The sequence below is a fragment of the Equus caballus genome, chromosome 6 (assembly GCF_041296265.1).
Source record: "Equus caballus isolate H_3958 breed thoroughbred chromosome 6, TB-T2T, whole genome shotgun sequence".
NCBI lineage: Eukaryota > Metazoa > Chordata > Mammalia > Perissodactyla > Equidae > Equus > Equus caballus.
The window spans coordinates 17474515-17497132 of NC_091689.1; the positions used below are offsets into that span (position 1 = coordinate 17474515).

Below are 22618 nucleotides of genomic sequence, written 5' to 3' on the forward strand. Positions count from 1 at the left end.
GACAACACAGTACTACTTTTAACTCAAAAGGTACTTACTAGTGTTAGTATTGGCTAGGGGGTTAGGTTTTCTCTGAATGGCACGTGCTGTTCCCGTGTCCTCATTGATTTGCTGCATAGAATTAAAATCAATAGTATAAACTCGTCCCAGAGTGGACAAGCTTATCTCATCCTCACCGACCTGATGGGCTGCCTGAGAGCAAAGAGAGAGAAACCTTGAATATAAACATGGAGAAATTTATTAACTTAAGACACAGCAGGGACCCTCCATAAATGCTAACTTACATACTTATTTCATCAGGTTTTAGATGATGAAGTAACAGAATATAGAAAATTTAATAGTGCGGATGTGACAAAACTCATTCATTCAATAAATCTTTCTTTCTTAATTAAACACAAATATACACAACAGGCCCTATCAGGTCCCCCAAGACATAAATAAAAGGAAAATCCTGATGAAAGATCCAATCATGTAGAATTAGTGACATGAAGAAGACACTATTTGTATTAAGAAAGATTTTAAGACTTTGCTGATAGAAAAAAATTTGTTATCCATAAATCTTAGTATCTAATTCTTAGGTTAAAACATTATTTAGATCACAGATTCTTAGTAGTCCACCAAAATCCTCATTTAAACAAAACGAACCTATAAAATTATCCCTAGGTTAACAAAAAGACTTTACATTTAAATGATACTCTAAGACTGAAAGGGACACAAGTGAAACTGAGAAAGTAATCTCTACAGGTTGCATGCATTATACAACACACACTAAAATAAGACAGTTTGATTAAGACTGTTTGCTTGATTTTAGACAGTCTAAAGAAGTGACAAAATATTCATTCTTCTAACAGCCCCATCTATGGAATTCCTAGGTTGAATGGAAAACAGGACTCTTAAGAAATACAACAGAGTAAGCTAATCATGAAAATGTAATTATCGGGAAAATGCTAAAAAGAAGAATACTTAAGAGTTAGAGACCATGACCTGCTTACCACTGAGGCTAACAATGCACAAAAGACCAGTCACAGTTAACTTCCTCAGGAAAGCTGGCTCTGAATTTAGATAACTTCTTAAGAACTTCTGACTTTATAACATAAATCAATGGTTTCAAAGTTTTTCAAAATTTCATTTCCAGAACTAAACGTTGGAAGACATCTTTAAAGAAGAATGTCTACTTAAGAGTGATGTTCTAAAAAACTCAAATATCACAGGTTGGAATTAGAAAACATATTGACTTAAAGGTATCTTATATTGACTTAAAGGTATCTTATATATGAAAATATTAGTAAATGATGCACGGCATCTCAAATAATGCAGAGACCTAAACTTCCTAGGGCAAATATAGTCCTGAGAAATTTTTGAAATATTTCAGTGCAAACAATACGGACGTACGGAAATATCACACAGAAAACCACTGTCAATATTTTTGAGTATTTCTTTCCTTTGTATTAATCCTCTTTTCTCTTATTTTGCTGAGTTCCCAAGAATCACATAATTCTGAATATTGTGTTTTCATTTATCATATCCCATTTTATGTCATTAAAACTTATCCCATTAATGTCTGAATTATATACAAGCCTATGTATGTATCACAATTTACTTAGTTGTTTCCATGTTTTTGCTCTTAAAATAGCGAGAAGCCACTATTTGTATGTAAATCTTTGCTTTTGAGAGATTTTGTTTGGATAGGAGATAGAAGGGACTTTCAGAAACAAATAGCCTAACTCCTCCAATGTTTCCTTTCAGAAATGAGGAAACTATGGAACAAAGAACTGAAATTACTTGCTCCAAGTCAATCAGGTAGTTAGCAGCAGAAGCAGGACTACAACATCATGTTTTCTGACCTGAACAGAAATGAGGACCTTGTTCTCAGGAGACAAAATGAGAGAATCTTGAGTTAATTCAAAATTGAGCACATTTAACTACACATATCCACCTCCCCACGCCATCCCTACACCCACTCTCCACCAAAATAGACCTATTTAAACGGTACGATGAAACTACTACCTCAATGATCCGGCTGTCAATCCTGTTATAGGGATGCCAGAGGCCTCGGTCGTCGCGCCACTGCCAGATCGCACCATCTGTGTTCTGCGCGTTTCCCTTCTTCAGCATGGTATCAACTGCAAAAATGCCTTCTTTTGGTAAACATGGCATAAGTTCACTGAAAACAAAAAAGGTAATTATTTTAATAAGTAGCTTCCTAACCTATTAGTAAATGACAGGTCTCTAAGGTAAAATACCCTCATATAAAGCACAGTTATTGTTGGCCCAATCTTTACCAAATCAGCGAAGTCAGTTCATATAGTTCTTGAGGACTTCGTGGAACAAGATCGATCTGTTCCTGACAACTTCCATTGGAGGCACCACAGAGGAGGAAGTGAAGCGTTTCTGCAATGTCTGCAAAACCAAAAACAAAAACCAAAAGCCTAGGAAACTCGTTATATTACCTGATTTAAAAGGCAATCATTCCCTAAGATGGCAAAACAGTAAGAATTATTTTCTTGTAAAGCAATATACTACAGAAAGTAAAATTAAAATCCAAGTGAGTTGTAATAAAAACTTACTAAGAAGTTATGAAAATTTTTAACAAGCTCTTTCTAAAGACTTCAGCCTGAGTCCTAACATTCTAGCTGGACATCTAATCACAAATCCACCCCCGAGACTTCAGGAATCTTTTATCACTTTGCTTGAGGAGCATGGAGCTTTGGACAAAAGTACATTCAACATACACTTTAATCCTCAATTCAAGTATATTCGTATGTTTGTCTTTAATTCAAATATACTGAAAATGTGTGGTCAACAGGATAAATGTAACAATTCAAAGCATCTGAATAGTATCATATTGTGATTAAGTCAGTCATTACCTTAGAGGACATTAAACACGCCAACTTAATACAAAGATCAGTAAAACTTAGGGTAGAGACCCTAAGTTTCCATTCCCAGAAGACATCAGTTTATAAAGGAAGTGGCATGAAAACCAGTCTGATGTACTGACACTGTGAGTGGAGGAAGCTCCCAGCCTCCAGAGGTTAAACTAAAAATAGCTGAAAGTAAAGATAAGGCTGCATCTTTGTTGGCTGTGGTTGCGTGTGTTCCTCTAAACACTATACATATGCAAAATATACATACACATTCCACTGAAATGTTTTGCCAATAATCATTAAGTTCTGTTATCAAGAAAAGTATTCACCATTGATTTGGGATGAGCAGTGTGGATAGTTAAATCTCTGCCTCATAGAAATTTCAGTTTGAGTAAACATTTTTAAAATTTCTTTAAAAAGTATAGTTTTGCCAACTTTCCTAAGAAATGTGAGTACATGGCAATGGTATATTATAAGGATTCTTTAATTTTTTTCAAGAGATCAGAGGATGACGACACGTTTCCTGTGTGTTACTGCTGTAAAAGGAAAACACAAGTCCAGTGGCCTCTATATGATGAACATGTTGGCAGACTTCATGCAGCATGCAAAAGAGGTGAAAATATTCACCCTATTCAAAGGAAAAGAATCCAAACTGTTAAAGCAAATGAAAGTTAGGCAGTGTTTTCCCAACCTGGTATTTAGGGAAATGCTGTGACACGTAGTAACAAAAGAGAAACTGTATTCAAACTTCAGGAAATGGTGGACTAGGCAAAATTCAAAGGGCTCCTAGGGATTTCAATCAGCAAAGTGCACTGAGATGACTCAAGAAAGAGTTAAACCTTTCCCAAACTTATCTAAGGCAGAGAGCACTTTATTCATGACACAAGCAAACAGTATTCTCTGGAAGACCAAGTTTGGGAATGACTCAATGCTTTAAGAGGAATCTTTTCAATGCTGAGGAATAAATCACCTCAGCCACAAGATTTTTCTCCAAACTTCCGTGCCATAGTGCTAATTCGCAAGAAATGCAACTAAATATAAAACTGAGTTTCCCCACAGAAAAGTAATATTATACTACTTAACATTCTATCTGAGGCAGTGAGACCAAAGGCTATTTTGTCAGTAAATATCATCACTGACTTCCAACATAATATCCTTGGAGATTAGAATTATGGATACGAAATTACCCACAATTACAGGTGTTCCATACGAAAGTGATCAATACTCTTTTAGCAATAATCACAACACATAGATGGTTTTCTGAGGCCCTACGTCTTTGGACATTAACTTGTGAAAACTAAGGTTTAAGAGAGGAATGCAACAGCAATATAGCAGCGTGATCAAACTATCTCCTGCACCTTGGGTAAGGGTGGGAACGCTTTAGAAATATTAAAGCAGCAAAGATGAGAGACAGTCATCTATGTAAGTAAATTTCAGCTTTTTGTGAGAGGAAAGCATTGTGGAATCAGATAAGCTCCTGGAAAATCTAACACGGACAAAAAGGACTACCGACAAGCAGAAGACAAGCAGTTACTGGTAACACAAAACTCCAATTTTCCTAATGAAGCATCATTACATAATTGATAGCATACAGAAAGCAATGATCTTGGGTCTTTAGCCCTAGAACCACCAAGGGTAAATTTTAATACACTATCAACTTTGAAAATCGTACGTAGGAAGCATCGCCATGTTGTCCTAACACAAATTTATTACACGTTAACATTTTTCTTCCTCTATTATCCAGTGGCTATGATATTAGCAATCTCTTCTACTTGCTTGACTTTTGTTGACTTTACTTATTAAAGAATATTTTAAAAAGAAGCCACTTTTCCTGCTTAAAGTAGGATAATAAAATAGCACTTACTTTGCTTCATAAGTTGTACAGCTAAAGTTGGACAGTTGGAACACATCAGAGAAAACATGCGGACCACCATTATAAACATCCCGGAACTTAAAATTGGTGGAGTCACTACCAATAGTTGTTGAACATTTGTAAGCAGATCTTTGGAGGCAACCTGCTGGAGTAAATTCTTGACAAACATAAGAAAAGGGAAATTGTTAGATCACGATTCAATAATTTAACAAGGTCATGAAAATACCACCCAAGACTAAGTGCTTACCTCCTCATGTTGGAAGTTGTCCACTAGGCGTGCAAAACAAAGGCAAGTGCTTTCTACTGACTTTTTGTCCTATTTTTTTAACAAAGGAAAATAAAGTTTATTAATATGAAACATTTTCACTGTCTTACATCACCACCTAATCTTCTTCCTAACCCCAAATTCTTCAAGGCCAGCTCAATCAGGTATAAGCTTTGAAAATGCACTGAGTCTAAGCAAGGTACAATCAGTAGTATCATGATTTCAAAGCAAAGAGAATCATACTGATAGAGCCTCTCTCTTCCATTAAGGCCCCAACAGATAAAAGCAAAGACACAGAAAAGGAACAATGTTTGGGCTTCTGTAATTTCAATACCTAAACAAAAATTATAATAAAGAAGAGAGAAACTTCCTACCATTCTAAAAGGCATTCCCAGGAGAAATGTTTAAAACATGCATATACTAAAAAGCCAGAAATACTTAAGTATATGTGTGTGAACCAGAAGTTTACTGATAATGGGAAAAACTAGGTGTAGATTTGCTATATTTACTATTAAAACAACCTAAAAATACTATTAGAGTGGCCTCATTGAGAAAACATTTGAAACAATCCTCATAAGAACGAAAAGAACAATTTAATGGTTTAACCAGAGTTTTGATGGAGCTTGTTTTTTCCTAATTGATAAATGGGCTTCAGATATAAAAGCCAGACCTGCTTGTGTAAAAATGAGAATAATTCTGGTATTATAAAAGCCCCATACTTTTGCAGTCACTGCTTCAGTCTAGAAATAGAGTGCTACAAGTAACCGTGGCCAATTATTTAACTTCTGATTCTCATGCCTTATTTCCAAAATAAGGTACTGAAACCACAGCTAACTAGAGAACATATTTCTAGCCCTCATAAAGCACAGGTTATCTCGGCCTACTAAGTTTTAAATAAATAAATAAATAAATAATGTATGGCACTACTTCTGTCTTGATCATCGAAGTAAAACACTCCAGAGTGACCCAATAATCATTATTTCTTCTATCTTATTCAAATCTCATACTTGACATATTCTATGTAACAAATTTTCCCAAGAAGATTTTAAGCACACTTTGTAAAGGTGATTTAAAAGTCAGTTTTCTAAAAATCTCTTTAGCAATAACAACACTTTAATTCCTCCCCCCCAGCCTCTGTAAGCCCTGCTTCCCACATTACAGCACCAGGTCCACTGATTTCGTTTCCTAAATGATTGCTCCTGCTCTTCTCCAAGCTGAGACAGCTGCAGTCTACATTTTTCATTTCATTTCTACTTGGGACACATTCTTGTCTCTCTTCTGATCTTAACCCATATCCCCCTTAGTCTTGTCTGCCTAACCCAGTGCCTTTCTAGAAAGCGTGATCTTTCCAAAAGAAAGTTCTGATCATATCACACAGTAAGCACTGTTTGCTGAAGTAACAAATTTATCCCTGAAAGTTAAAATAGTTGAAGATACCAAACACATGAAATACTATTCATTTCGGTAAATCCACCGAAATTTTATAAAATAATCTAATATGGTACATGACTGGATAACAAGGGAAAGAACATGGATCAGAACGTTTCCAATCTATATATCCAGTTGGAAGATTTAAAACTCTCCTTGAAATTGGCATTTTTAAAAATGTTTTATGACACATAAGATAGGTTGATATTTTACCTGATGGGTTAGCCTTTGGGTAAGCAATGGGAGGGAATCTGCCACAAAATGAAATTCATCTGGCGTGATACTCTGGCAGCAATTGGCTGCAATTGCTAGTGCATTTCTTTGGGCATTTATGCTGAAGAACTCTAGATACAGCAAGCAGTCTGCCAAACCACCCTAAAATATAGAAAACTGTTAAAGTGAAGAAATACCTTCTTATCAGCAATTTAAAAAAAAACAGCAGCACTAAAAAGTCCAGCACACCCCTCTGGAAACACCATGTGTACACACAGAGATTGCAATCTAGGAGCTAGTACAAATGTGGATCCAGAATCCAACAGTAACAACACTTACCGCCTGTAGAATGGCTTTACTGTGTCTACGTGATAACATCTCCAAGGCAGTCAAGGCTTGCTCTGCCACATCAATACACTGAATAACTTGCAGCTGGGAACACACAAATAGGTAACTTAAGGTTATCATTCAAGTTCTTTTCATTTATCTTCCACATGAATACACAGAGGATTTTCTCTAATTTCCATCAATCTATACTGCCTCTAACAAGAAACCCACCATGGGAAACCAGTGATTTATGAGCTTAAGTTATAACGTATAGCCAATATCATTTTCCTTCCAACTACTGTGCTCTGTTTAAGACAATAAAAAATGTTTTATATAGAGAATAAACTAAACGCAATTACATAACCTTAAATCTTTATATTTAAAACAAATGGGTTGTTTTACACAACAAATTTAAATGAGGTTTTAAATTTTATACCATATTCCAAGGTTATCACATAATGCAAATTTTATTGTGCATTAAAAAGAAAAAGGCCTTTAAGACAGACCAAAAACACAACCTACCACAGACTATAGGAAAAAATTTCCTTTCTTGATGACTCACTTTGTGACTTTGAGCAAGGCACACTGTCTCAGCCTTCTGAGCTCTAAAATGAGGGTATAAATAGCCATCTACCTCATTGGGATGTTTTCTGGAAATAATGAGATTATTTATAATCAAGTGCCTTTAAGTTCTTCTCCGAAAGACTTTATATTAAGGTGGTACTAGCTATTCTTGAAAAGCATAAAACTGAGTTGATTTTTATAAATGCTTCATTAGCATCAACTTTAAACCACTGGTCTGCTAAACATGAAATATTTTTCTCAGATCTCAGCTAAACAATATACTTTCATTAAATAATAAATGCTAAAAAATGTATTTTAAGGTGGCCTTATAATTTGATGTACTACCTTAGAATTCAGAAGTTAAGAGTTCTCAACTTGATTCCCCTATGCCTGCTTTCCACAAGTTGGGCACAAGCAGGATTACCTTTTCTAAAAAGACAGGAATTGCGTCTACAACAACAGCAGATGATCGAGGAAGTGCTTCCATCATGTATGTTAAGGCTCGACAAGCATGGTTCATCTAGAAAACAAGAAGGCATTTTTATTCAATAACGAATCACCATTTAAATTTGGAGTGTTTTAAAAAATACAGCATATACTTACAATATCAAAATTATGCTCCATCTGCAGTAATGTTATCTGTTAAAAAAGATTATAATAAAGTATTTTTAGAGAAAAGTCCTAGAAGAAGTATTTCTTCCTCTACTTCAACTGAAATGGAACGTATTATTCAAGACTTTTACCATACAAAAACAGTATCAAGTTAAAGCCTAGCATGCATACACAAGAAATGATTCTATTTATTAAGAGGGCATGGCTCATTCACTGTAGCTCTTGACTTGGAAATTTTGCTAGATAATCATCACCTGATGATCCAGGTCAAAAAGAAAGCCTTCCTGTCACCTCCAACCAACCCTTCTGGTACCTCTAATCCCCCTTCAGAAGCCCATTAACATGTCACTGAGGACTTAACAGGTGTTAATAAACAGGTAATACATAAAGGAACACACCAGCAATGCACTGACATTTGTTAACAACTGTCAGTAGAGATTCAAGACCATAGCTTAAACTCTTGTGAGTAAGCTTCTCTAAAAGTTGAGCTTAAGCATCACTTAACTCTGCTGTAAAATACACAGTAGTAAAGGATTTAAAAATATTGGTCATATCAGAAACTAATTATGCACCAATTAAAGCCCAACTTAATATAATTATTCTACAAATCCATGAGTGAGTTAAAGATAATATAAAAATATACACAAATATAAATATCTGATTTCATTTTATTTTAGTCTGTCTTGTGGAAAAGACCTTATGCAGATTTCAACGATGTTTTTCAAATGAGGGAATGCAAAACTGTCAGGGGCATACACTCCATTCTCCTGAAGCAGCCAAAGCTACCAAAGAAATGTCCTACTTGGGGAAGCAGACAATCATCACAATCTTCTGGTCTTCAATGGAAAATTTTAAATGCACTAACTTAAGCTATTAAGTACCCTTCAACTAAATGTCTATCTATAGTAATAGATATAGGATATTCTAATACAATACTCAAATATTTAATATGAGTGTCTTCTCAGCTCTGAATTATGCTGAACAAGTATATCTATATACCATAGGTTCTCCAAACTCTTTTTGTTAAACAACACACACATACACACACACTCATCCCCACATACCCCATTTCGGGGTTGAACAGTGCTCCATGTCTCAAATCACCTGCAATCAGTGACTTAAAACACCCAAGCTAAATTGAAAGGGCTTGCTAACAGAAAAAGGAACAAATTCTCTAGTTCTTAAGGGGAAATGTAACTTATAAGACCACGTTTGGGACGGACTGCTGTAAACAGAATCCCTTTCACCAAAATGACTATGGTCACACAAGTGAACGGTGACAGACAGATATATAATCACAATATTCACTTGTGATGAAAGATAAATCTGGACAACTCATTAACAACCGTCATTATTAATAGCATGAGCTGATTTGTGCAGGTCTATTAAGTACTTAAATCTAATCAACAAGCAGCAAATTAAGTAAACTGGACTATGGGTCAACATTTCTACCTGTATTTAATAGTATCTTTATTTAACTAATAAAAAACTGCATTTTAACAGTAGATAGTATAAGGTGGACATGTTCTTTGTGGCTACCTATTTTTTAATGAACAATAACAACAAAGTTTAAGTCAGATAACAGAAGCCAGCTATTGAAGAAATCAGTAATTTGAGCATGAATATTAACATAGGCAAAATGTCAAAGTACAAAAGCTAACATTGCTTTCATAAAACTTTCAGAAATTAATAGAGTGGAACTGGTAGGATTTGAGAGCTGGCTTTCATTACACGGAGGTCTAACAAGTAAAAGGTGAAGAAACTGTTCTATCCTTTATCACTCCCTGCCAAAGCCAAGCCAAGCCAAGCCATTCAATAAGTCAGAAGAGGCAGAATAGACTATGTCATCTTGTATTTGACTGGTCTTCATTCAGCTCTCTCCTTAACACTCAGCTCTCTCCATAATTCGATAATGTGATCAAATGAGACAATCTGATATACCAACCATAATTTCATTTTGTCAACTTTACGGATACATAAACAAAAACATGATATTTGTTTTTAACTTCAAGGTAAAATATGCTATGAATAAATTCATGATGTTTATGTTAGTCTTTTGTTAGTATTTCATTTCACACTTTAATTTTAATCTTAAAGTCTGGTCAATTTCTTTAATCTTGGACTAAGAATATTACCAAGCCATTATGCTCATGGGTCTACATTTCGTAATGGCAATTTATCTTCCTGTCTTCATATTAAAAAGCTTAAGCAATTAAGACATTAATAAATTCTAAATATCAACACACAACTGAGTTGAAAATCATTAAAAGACTTTTTTTTTTAAAGATTTTTTTTTTTTTAATTTTTTCCTTTTTCTCCCCAAAGCCCCTCCGGTACATAGTTGTGTATTCTTCGTTGTGGGTTCTTCTAGTTGTGGCATGTGGGACGCTGCCTCAGCGTGGTCTGATGAGCAGTGCCATGTCCGCGCCCAGGATTCGAACTAACGAAACACTGGGCTGCCTGCAGCGGAGTGCGCAAACTTAACCACTCGGCCACGGGGCCAGCCCCTCATTAAAAGACTTTTAAAATTGTTCTTCTATTATAAGTATTGCTGTTTGTTTTAGTTTGTCTTTGCTTAAAATAAAACATTTTAAGCTGGAAGGATCCGTATGGTATTCCGGCTCAACTGCTTCGCCATGCACAAAATTATCAAACATGAAATCTTTAGGGCCCAAAAATGCAACCTACCAGTGAGTTGCTTATTACTACCACACGTCTCACCAGTTTGAAAGAGAAAGCATGTAAGGTTTGGCATAGTAAGTCAGGGTATTACCTGACGGGGCTAACAACTTAATTTAAATACAATCATTTAAGTATCAAAGATGGGATAAGTAGTCACGAAGGAATGGTTTAAAAAGTAGTACTAACGCATCATTAGCAATCACTCACAGTATTTATAAGCATAAAATAAAAACACTAAGCCAAATTCTACAATCTCTTAGTTCTATCACATTTTAAAATTCGTAAGACAATAATCATGCTTTCAGTAAAAATATTGGCAGCAATCAAAGAAAAACTGAGGGAGATAAAATGAGGGGAAAACTCCATCTTACCAAAGCTGGAACAACACTCTTGACAGGAAACCCTCCCAGTGTCTCCTCATTTCCCATGACCAATAACTGACACATTTCAATAACTGCTTGGAGTTGCTGACTTTCATCACTTGCTTGTAGTCCCTGCAGAAGCTGCTGGGCCTTAGAACCTTCACAGGGGAAAAAAGAAATCATTATTTTTAAACATTTAAGAAAATTGTTTCTAGGTACAAGGTTAGACCCTACACGGTAGCTGGCTCCTTATCTTTTCTGGATCCCAATTAAAGGGTAGGTCTATACAACAGGGTGAAGACAGGCTGCTAATAATTCAAGACAGAATTAAATCAGTTGGATTTACTCTGCCTTAAAGTGATCTCATAGTTATTTATACATTTTGTCTTCTAATTCTTATCTTTTTAAATAAGACAAGTTGATTGGTTTTTAATAGCCATGACAAAAAACAAAATCCCTAAGATTAACATATACTGTTACCTTTAACACACCTGCTTTTAAAAGTGTGTATATATAGTGAGCCAAAGTTTCTGTAACAATAAAAACCTGTTAAACAATGATGCCCAGACTTCAGAGGAAATGCCTTATACCCCTAAATACTTGCATTAGAATGAATGGAATCCAAGTAACAGTGAAAGGGCAAGTAAATGAAAACAGAATAATGCATCTAACAAAAGAGAATGGAAAGAATGTAGTATTTTCTAAAAACAGCCAAAGATTGGCCTTTTCAGCTCCTCTCATTTCATGTGCAGATGCTGCTATCCCAGTTCTTTAGAGAACTTGTATGTTTAAGGCTCAATTTCATTGCCCAAACAACTGAAAAATGCTAAGACCCAACTCTCACAGGGAAGTTGTGCTGAACAAGACACTCAAAAAAAAAGTCTACAGATGTTTCAAATTTTCATGGACACCTGTCTACTTGTAACCATGATGAACTCAATTAACACTTAATAAATTTATACCTGACGTTACTTTCAAGCCCTTTCTCTTCTTATGCCTTTTCAGGGTATTCTTTGTGTATTGGATTTTTCCACTCCCACATCATTAAGGATTGAAACGCCTAGAAATGACCTATGTTTGGAAACTATCAATAAACATGGAATTCATAGGAAAACCGAAGTTTTTTATTTCAATTAGGTTCCAACGATCTTCCTGAAGGGCACAGGCCATTCAAAGTGATCCTCACAAGGCTTGTTTTCTCTATTATTTAAGACTGTGGCTAATGAGTTGCATAACTATGACTGCCTATCTTCCTTTAACATAATTAAGAATCTATCCAAAAATATACTGCAAGAAAGTCAAGCTTAGAGTGATAGCATCTTTAAAATTTTCAGCCTACATCATATCAGTTCCTGTTACAGCAGGCTTATCATTTTTGTGTTGAAATAATGTGGAAGACAAAACAAAATAAAGGAAAAGTAACTTGTGAAAACAAAAGAATCTTCAGTTGCTTCCAGATTCGTTTCGAAAGGATGAAACAGTTCATATAAAGTATGTACACCCTAATAACACAACCACCTAAAATAGGAAAAAGTGATACACAAGCCATTGGATGTCTCATAAACACTGTGGCTGGCAAGTCTAAAGACAGGGACCATTTCAGCACAATCATCACTAATACCACTGAACTTTGGGGAAATTCCTAAAAAGACCTTATGCCAAACTGAAAATGACAACAAAAAGCCAAAGCCATAATTTAGTCTCTGATATATGAAGAGAAACCAGATCCTAGATGAGTTGTTTTGATTTTAAGACCATTTTATTCCCTTAAAATTACTGAGGAGCCCCAAAGCACTTTTGTTCATGTAGTTTAAATCCACTGATATCTATTAAATGCATTTGGAATTTTAAAACTTTTAAATATTTTCTGATTCATTACATATTAATATTAAAAAATCTGTGTGGAAAATGACTATATGTTTAAAAAACAAAACCTTAGTGATAAGTAGCATTATTATTTTTTTGTTGCAAATTGTTTTAATGTCAGGATTAATAAAAGACAGCTGTATACTCACCTCTGCTTCTACTCTTAATCTGTAGCAGAATGTTATCTGAGATGAAGTATACCGGGGAAAAAAATGGGCCCTATTTCATCACAAAGATTATTAAAAAGATATCTTGATCAGTATAGACAATAAAATGAATAGCTTTGTTTAGCAAGGGCATCCTTATGTAAAAATGAAATTATTTTTACTAGGAGCATGTGGCAGGGAAGAACAGAACAACTGCTAGTTTGGTGCCACTGTTTCGATTCTTATTTAAGGTATTAGCAGTTTTACCCACCACAGCTTTTGTACTACCAGTTCAAAGATCAACAAAGAAGAAACGAAAAATGTTAGTAATTATTATTAGTTTTGACCTTATAGATTCAATGTAAGGGTCTCAGGAACTCCGCGGGAGTCCATGGACCACACTTTGAGAACCACTAACACAGATCAGAGGTTGGTAGCCAACATTTTCTATAAAGAACCAGAGAGGGGGCTGGCCCCGTGGCCGAGTGGTTAAGTTCGCGCGCTCCGCTGCAGGCGGCCCAGTGTTTCGTCGGTTCGAATCCTGGGCGCGGACATGGCACTGCTCATCAAACCACGCTGAGGCGGCGTCCCACATGTCACAACTAGAAGGACCCACAACTAAGAATATGCAACTATGTACTGGGGGGCTTTGGGGAGAAAAAGGAAAAAAAATAAAATCTTTAAAAAAAAAAAAAAAAAAAGAACCAGAGAGTAAGTGCGGGCTTTGCAAGCCATAGGGTCTCTGATGCAACTATGCATCTCTGGCACCATGGCATGAAAGCAGACACAGATAATACGTAAATAGATAAGCATGGCTGTATTTCAATAAAACTTTATTTACGGTCAGTGAAATTTGAATTTCATTTAATTTTATAGGCACAAAATATTACTGTGTTTGAATTTTTTCTGCCATTTAAAAGCGTAAAAACCATTTTGAGTTCACAGGCTCGGGCTGCATAAAAACAAGCAGGAGGCTGGATGTGGCCCTCGGGTAGTTTGCCGACTGCTGATACAGAGGGGAAAGAGAACCCACAGTACTGCAGGGAATCACAAGAAGCTGATGCGTGCAACTGGATTGGCCCCACTGGACATCTGCTGAGTTCTGGAGCTATGAAGAGGGCTGGGGACTGAGTCACAAGTTTCAGTAACAAAGAGTAAGAATTCCTGCAGTCTCATGGTGCTCAGAAGACAAAGTCCCCGGGGAGGGAGGAGGCCTGCCTCAAACACACTCAGCCAGTGTCCCTACCCCAAGACAACCGCCCCATTTTCAAACTGCATAATGAATAAAGTCCAAGTAGACAGACACTTGCAAGGTTCTGAATCAAAACCCTGGGAGGTTCACAACAAAGAAAGAAGGATGAGCCAGAGGTGGAATGAGTCATACAAAAATTATAACTCTGCTCAAAACAAGTTAAGGCTCTGACTGGAGCAAAGTGATCAGCTTATGACCCTTCATGTTTAATACAGAAAAAGACAAAACCCTCCCTGGTAGAAAACACTACTTGAGGCTCTTCGCTTCATCTATACAAAATGTCTAAGACATCATCAAACAATTACCAGACATACGAAGAGGCAAGAATATGTGACTGATAAGAAGGAAAAAAAGACAACAAAAGCAAATCAACAACACGAAAATTAAAAGACATGTATTTTATAATGATGATTAATAAAATGAAAATAAAGGATGGACAAAATGGGTTAGAATGTAAAGAATTTCAACAAAGAATTAGAATCTATAAAAAAATCAAATAACTGGCTAGAACTGGAAAACAGTATCTAAAACCGAAAACTCATTGATGGGTTTAACAAAAGACTGAAGAAGACAGCAGGAAAAAAATTAGTGACTTTGAAAATTGGTCAAGAGAAAGTTTTCAAACTGGGCAAAAAGAAAAAATACTGGGAAAAACAAGAACAAAAATAAAATAGAGCCGGAGAGGCATGCTGGATGAAGTCCAAAGTCTGAACATGTAGGATCTTGATACGCCCCAAAGGAAGGGGAATATTTGAAGAGACAATGAGATAACAGAAACAATATGTGAAGAGATAACGACCAAGAATTTTGCAAAACTGATGAAGGTATCAACTTACAGATTCAAAGGCTCAGTGAAACCGACACAAATTAAAAATGAAAGAAAAGATCACATAGGCCTAATACAGTCAAACTATCAAAAATTAGTAATAATTTGAAAAAGCACACCTTAAAAGAGGCCGGGGAAAAAAGACGGTGCCTTGAGAGGGCAACTGTAAGACTTTTAAACAGAAACTATGGAAACCACAAGACATTACAAAGTGCTAACTGAGGACTTTACACCTGGGGAAAATATCTTTTAAAAATTAAGGCAGGGGTCGGCCTGATGGCACAGCGGTTAAGTACCCATGTTCTGCTTCGGTGGCCTGGGGTTTACCGGCTCAGATCCTGGATGCAGACATGGCACCACTTGGCAAGCCATGCTGTGGTAGGCATCCCACATATAAAGTATAGGAAGATGGGCACGGATGTTAGGTCAGGGCCAGTCTTCCTCAGCAAAGAGAGGAAGATTGGCAGCAGATGTTAGCTCAGGGCTAACCTTCCTCAAAATAAATAAATAAAAATTAAGGCAAATCACGGGCCAGCCCGATGGCATAGTGGTTAGGTGCATGCACTCAGCTTCAGCAGCCAGGGGTTCGTGGCTTTGGATCACGAGTGTGGACCTACACCCCACTCAGCAAGCCATGTTGTGGCGGTGTCCCACATACAAAATAGGGGAAGATTGGCACAGATGTATGCTCAGGGCCAATCTTCCTCACCAAAAAATAAATAAATAAAAAAATTTTTTTTAAAGGTTAAGGCAAATCAAGGATTTTCAAAAGCAGTCCTTCACTATATGGAAAAAAAGTTCTTCAGGCTGAAGGGAAACAATCCCTGATAGAATAAAGGAACCACAGGAAGGAATTAAGAGCACTGGAAATGGTATATATGTGGGCAAACATAAAAGAACATGGATGTTCTAAAACAATTATGTCTTACTGTGTTTATAACACACATTTAAGTAAAACAAACTAAAACAATAGCATATATGATGGCAGGAGATAAAAAGAGTTAACTTGTAAGGTTCTTGCACTGTTTGGGATATGATAAAATATTAATAAAAGGTAGGCTATAATAAACCAAGGGTATGCATTATAATCTCTAGGGTAACCACTGAAAGAAGTATACAAGAATATATAACTAAAAACGTTAGCAGCAGAAGAAAAAATGATGCCATCTTGTTGTGATACATGATGTGGAAATGCAAAATGGTCCACCTCTAAAAGAGGCTGGTTTACAACATCTGCCAAAATGTTGTATGCATTTACCTTTTTATACCTCCCTTCTAGAAATCCCTCTTCTAGAAATCTACTCTAAAGATAACACAGGAAAAAACAGGAAAGCAGTATTTCATTGCAGCACAACCGAGACTAGAAATAATCCAAATGTCCAACAGGAAACTGGCTAAATAAACTGTAGATCCACAAACTGGAGACTATGGCAGTTTTACAAAAGGAACAGGGAATCTCGTTTCTTTCTCTCTCTAATACATGCAGCAGCTACGGAGAGTGAACAGCAAATACCGTTAAAAGCAAGGTAACGTGTAAAATTTACTACCCATAAAAAAAATAAAATCTTTAAAAAAAAGGGGCTGGCCCCGTGGCCGAGTGGTTAAGTTCGCGCGCTCTGCTGCAGGCAGCCCAGTGTTTCGTTGGTTCGAATCCTGGGCGCGGACATGGCACCGCTCATCAAACCCTGCTGAGGCAGCGTCCCACATGCCACAACTAGAAGGACCCACAACGAAGAAAATACAACTATGTACCGGGGGGCTTTGGGGAGAAAAAAAAAGGGGGAAAAAAAAAAAGAAAATCTTTAAAAAAAAAAAAAAATTTACTACCCATATCTAAGAACGGCAGTGTGTGTGGAGTAGATAATGCTGATGTTTTTGTTTTCTGAAGTAAATAACAGATGGACAAGCCATAAAATTAACAAAGGTTATTTGTGTGGGAGGACGACACAGAGTAAAGAGATAGAAGAAAAGACTTCTCTAAATATACCTTATTTGTAGACAAACTTTTAGAATCATGCAAATGTCACATAATTATAAGATAAAATTAAATTTGAAAAGCAATCCTTAAAATTTAAAAGCAAAATGAAGCAAATGGGCCAAACCAGGTTGGTGGCATGAACAAAGAGAAAAATTACTTCAAATGACTTTAAAATATAAAATTTGACCACAAAGTGAGACATATCTGAAGAACAGAAAAAGAACTGTTAAAAAAATCAAAGCTTTTTCAAAGTACTACTTTTGATGTTAAGTTGGAATTTTGTACTATAGGATAAAGCAAATAAACGATTAAGTTATTATCATTGGGAACTAGAACTTTGGGTAAGAGAGAAAGGAGACACAAGATAAATAAAGATAATTAAAAGTCCTGCAGCCCTCATTTTGAATTGGCAGTATCAGTATGAACTCATGATTTTAGTTTTAAAAGATAAAATACAATTATTTCCTAGGTTTCTCCTTTAAAAATGTCTAACAACAGGGGCTGGCCCCATGGCCGAGTGGTTAAGTTTGCGCACTCCGCTGCAGGTGGCCCAGTGTTTCGTTGGTTCGAATCCTGGGCGTGGACATGGCACCGCTCATCAAACCACGCTGAGGCAGCATCCCACATGCCACAACTAGAAGGACCCACAATGAAGAATATACATCTACGTACCGGGGGGCTTTGGGGAGAAAAAGGAAAAAAGAAAAAAAAAATGTCTAACAACAACCATCAACCCAGTAGCAATGAACACACCTAGAGCCTAGACTGTGGGCTCTAAATACCATTTCATACAAAAGAAAGCAGGGGTCTCTGAGGAAATGCCTGATTTCAGGTATTGGGCGGGGCGGGGAGGGACTGAGCTTGACACACCAGAAAGCAAGGAAGTTATCAAAAACTACTGAGATCATTATCAAAAAGATTCAGAAGCCATCTCAAAATGATCTCATCATCCAAAGACTGGGCAGTTTAATCAACAAAAATCACTGAAATGTCTGAAACCAGTCTCAACTCACTTGACAATGATACTTCAACAGCAACAACAACGGCACTTTGGACGATGCAAAAAACAACTATTTTGAAAACTGGTAAATAAAGAGGAGAAAATAATTTTTCCCACACCAACTATTCTCCTGGGTAACTAAACAGAAAGGAGAGATATTCTTTATACAAGTATATTTCCACTAACCTACTTCTTCTTTTACTTCTGATAAATGAACACTGATCATTAAGCATGGAGTATTGTCATTTCATAATCCCTGTTACCTAGGCACTGAGTTTTGAAGGCTTAAGAGACAATTAGACTTTATGCGCTGCCTACTACTACCACTTTTGCACAGTCTTTCCTCACCAGGGGAAGAAAATAAAGAATCAAACTCTAATCTGAAAAAGCCTCTAGATCCAACTACCAGTTTACAAGAAATATGCTCATGACATATGAGACAGCAGAAATCTGACACTGAAGGACTATCTACTATTAAGCCTTGACACTAAATGGATATCTATTATTGAGAAATGACCGGTTTATTTTTTAGGTACAATAATAGCAATGTGTGTGTGTGTGTGTGTGTGTGTGTGTTAAGGGGCATTATCTTGAGCTACATGATGTAATGCTTATAGATAAAATTGTATAATGTCTGGGATTCATTTCAAACTACTACGAGAGGAGGGATGTGAGTGAGGGTAAAGATAAAGATTGGCCATGAAGTAGGTATTGCTGAAGCTGGGTCAAGGGCATGGAAGGGTGGAACACTGTTTTCTACCCTGGTTCTAGTCTACAGTTTACATTAATTTCATGTGCAACAGTCAACTCTTAATATGGATTTGAGATGTTTTAATGGTAATAGCCCTAGGCAGCACTGCAAAAACTTTTCTTCCCAGCCTTCTCCCCAGAAATAAATGAAGTGGTAAAAGAAACAAAATCAAATTTCTCTTAAAAAAAAAAAACTGATGCCAACGTATACACCAGATTGTGATCCTGATTCAAATAAACAAAATTTTGAAATGGGCTTATGAGAGGGCTGGAACATTGGAACTCTGAACAGATACGGACTGATAATGATGGGTTCACGGAGGCTATTATACTACTATGCTCTCAAATTTTGCGTATGTCTGATCTTTTTCATGAAGATCACTTCATTCCCCTTTTCTAAATCCTTCCGTGGTTCCTGATTACAGTTAGGTTAAATCCCACACTTGCTGCCGGCCTGCCAAGGTCCTACACGACCTGGCAAGTGCCTACACCTCTCAGATTTTGTCTTCTAACACTTTCCCTTCACTCTTCCCACAGGCTCCTCTTGCTGCCTATTTCTCAAACATGCCAAGCCCATTTCCACGGCCGGTGATGCACTTCCTCTTGCCGTCAGACCTGTGCAGAGCTGATTTCCTCACTTCATTTAGGTCTCCATAAAGTCACTGGACTGTGCCTCAGAGAGGGCTTCTCTAACCAGCCTACCTACACCTCCCCGCCCCCCCCAGCCAACCTACATCCTTACTCTGCTCTGTTTTCCTTCGCTGCACTGACACTACCTAAAATTTTACTATGCGATAATTGTTTTGTTTGTGGCCGGGTGGTCCACTAGCATGGAAGCTCCACGTGGGAAAAAATTCTGCTTACTATCCTGTTTATGACTCAGTTCAATCCCAGCACCTAATAAATGACACTAAATAAAAATCCAGTCGAGGGTTCATGAGAACTTCGAGACAGGGCATGTTTTATCTGAGAGCTGAGTGTGGGGGCAGCAAAAGTAAAACAAAAACAAGAATACTAGCTGCTTCTTACGTTTCCTGTCAAATGTAAAATGCCAGAACTTGAAAAAGCCTCAAGTACAAGTACACATAAGTGATCACACATACGCACATTGTACTATTTCAAAAAAAAGCACATATTAGTAAGGTCAAAGTTAAAAGGCTTCAGTAACACTTTAGGAATTTTGAAATTAATCAAGACTGAAGTCTACGAATAGCCCACTAATTCTACGGAAACATTATTGATGAAGTTACTTAGAAAGACTTAAATGTAAATTTTCCTTAAGGAAGCTAAAGACAGTATTCTATACCACAGACAATTTAAATGGATTTGTAATTATGCACAAGTTATTCTTAGTTACAAATTGAGACTGCAAGAGTCACTATTGTGTGTACCACATATGACAAGATCTCTGGATTATAACAGATTAATTTGATTACTTGAGTCTAGCGACTGGTAATTCTGCTGAGAAATCTTTCTTCTCAGACTCATCTGAGGATTGACTGTCTAATGGGTTAAACTGTACTATACCATAAAAAACTCAAGATTCAAATCTATGCGAATCATGCAATCAGATACAATAATAATCAATGTCATCATCTGAGGTTCTTCACTCTTTTATTATAGTTGTGGTTTTCTAATGACTCCAATTCAGTAATCAAAAATAAGAGTGCAGAAGAAAATCTTAAAGCTGCTGTATTTAAGGCAAGAATGTGCACAAACCTTATTTTTTTAAAAACAGGTTAAATTAAAGTTCACGAAAATTTTCTTCCATGAAAACTTACTTACCTCAATAGTTAAACAGTAAAAACAGCACTCAACTAATTATTAAGGGTTTGCAGGGAGGACAAATTTAAAAGTATTCACTTACTAGCTCCACTTCCAATTGTTCTATGGAAAAGCTGTGACATCCGAGGACCAAGAGGGCCAAACAGGTGAGGAGGAAGACCCCTGGCCTCTAACAGAGCTAAAGGAAAAAGAAGGGCAGGAGTAGTTGTTACTGTAACTGATCTTATCTAAAAATCTCAAGCAACTGATTCACCTCACATAACAGACTTAGGCAACGTTACTCTCCATTTTGAATTTAAGAGAAATGTAACTAATGTAAGTCATCGCACCCATACGCCAGCTCCAAGGCAGCTCAAGGTTTTATGGAGATATTAAATATCAGCGCCAGAGGGAACTTGTGTAAGTGGTCCAGGAGAACTCAAAGCAAATACTTTATTTGGAAGAAATTATATGTTAAGCACCCTTGTGTTGTTTTCTCTGATATTATTTCCCAATCAGATATTGGTCATGAGGTCCTCTAAAAACCTATGAAAAATTACTTTTATCAATTCCAAAAAGTGAAAAAAACTGTGTTCATGAGATTTCTAGTCAAACAGAGACTGTTATAAGTTCCTTCAGGAACTTTAAAAGCAATCTGAAACTGATTTATAAATAATATGTTTCTTGTGAGTCTCTCATTGGGGATCTATTATATAAATCAACCATCTGAAAACAATAAAAATACACACGCATATGCTTGTAAAGAAGTGTATACACAATACAAGGCTGCTTTTTAAAAAGCACTTACAACATTAAAATATCTGGAGTTTATGTATATACTTTACATTCATTTTGAAATAGGTGATCAAGAACACAAAACAACAAAAAAACACCCTACTAGGTACATTACGTTATTAGGTACCAGAGAACAATATATTAAGCAACCCCTTTTTCAAGATCTTCCTTAATTTATTACCAGGTACACATGCAACCATAATGAGGAAAATTTTTAAACATAAAAAATAAATATATAAGATTTTGTCTAAAACAGTAAAAATGAAGAGCCAGGCAGATCATCTACCAATTCCTAAGCATCAGATCACCACTAAATAAGAAGCTTTTTCGCAGTGCAAGCATTGCTAGGTTATGTTCAAATAGGCTTATCTGAATTAATTTCAACAAAGAAAAGCAGTAACAGGGAGCCCATGCTAATGATTTCTTGAAAGCTCATAATCGTCTTTACCTTGTAATCGTCCCATCTCGGAATCATCTGATTCACTCTCCCCAGAGGTGGTCATGCCCACAGCCCCTGCAACAGAACTAGAGGCTTCAAAGGGGGGGAAAAAAGGAGGTGAGGGTTAGGAGAGAACATTTAAACTCATTATGTCTGGTTTATCTTAAAAAAGAAAAAGAGTTTTACAGACAATGCAAATTTACAGTGAATAAAGGCAATTAAACGTGTGCCCATTGCACATTCAGCTGTTCTTCTGGACTGCATCCTGGAGCTTTTATGAAAAAAGTCTGGTTCAACTATCTTAGTATAAAACAAGCATAAAAACACCACCTTTGCATTTATTCATACACAGCTTTGAGAAATTCCTCCTGTCTTTGAAACTGTTCCCAAATTAAGTCTTATCCTGAACTTTTCTACCAAAAGTCTATGGAAATAACACTGCTAAAACCACTGCGATATTTAATAGATGATTAATTAGTCAGAAACCTAACAGAATGCAAAGTTGACATTTGGGGGAAATGTCCCAGGTCGACGTGTCCCTTCTTCAATCCGCCTTAGGCCTGAATGACAGTCTTCATACGACCATTTCTCTCTTAATTTCAAGAGTGTGCA

The 22618-nt window shown here is 36.5% G+C and overlaps 1 protein-coding gene across 50 annotated transcripts in view; it reads right to left on the reverse strand.

Moving 5' to 3' along the window:
- The window catches only part of TRIP12 (thyroid hormone receptor interactor 12), a 141110-nt gene that overhangs the window by 36709 nt on the left and 81783 nt on the right, over positions 1 to 22618 (reverse strand). For 13 of the 50 annotated variants that reach the window (XM_023642500.2, XM_070270550.1, XM_023642502.2 and 10 more), the window contains 12 exons: positions 22016 to 22099; positions 20876 to 20971; positions 11200 to 11348; positions 8138 to 8173; positions 7959 to 8054; positions 6983 to 7075; positions 6644 to 6805; positions 4985 to 5053; positions 4729 to 4894; positions 2283 to 2400; positions 2008 to 2164; positions 39 to 192 (listed from right to left, as the gene is read on the reverse strand). In XM_023642500.2, the coding sequence (XP_023498268.1) occupies positions 39 to 192; positions 2008 to 2164; positions 2283 to 2400; positions 4729 to 4894; positions 4985 to 5053; positions 6644 to 6805; positions 6983 to 7075; positions 7959 to 8054; positions 8138 to 8173; positions 11200 to 11348; positions 20876 to 20971; positions 22016 to 22099 (1380 nt within the window). Of the gene's footprint in view, positions 1 to 38; positions 193 to 2004; positions 2165 to 2282; positions 2401 to 4728; positions 4895 to 4984; positions 5054 to 6643; positions 6806 to 6982; positions 7076 to 7958; positions 8055 to 8137; positions 8174 to 11199; positions 11349 to 20875; positions 20972 to 22015; positions 22100 to 22618 lie in introns of all 50 variants that reach the window. The other 37 variants (XM_070270571.1, XM_070270570.1, XM_023642498.2 and 34 more) reach the window with 5 other exon arrangements.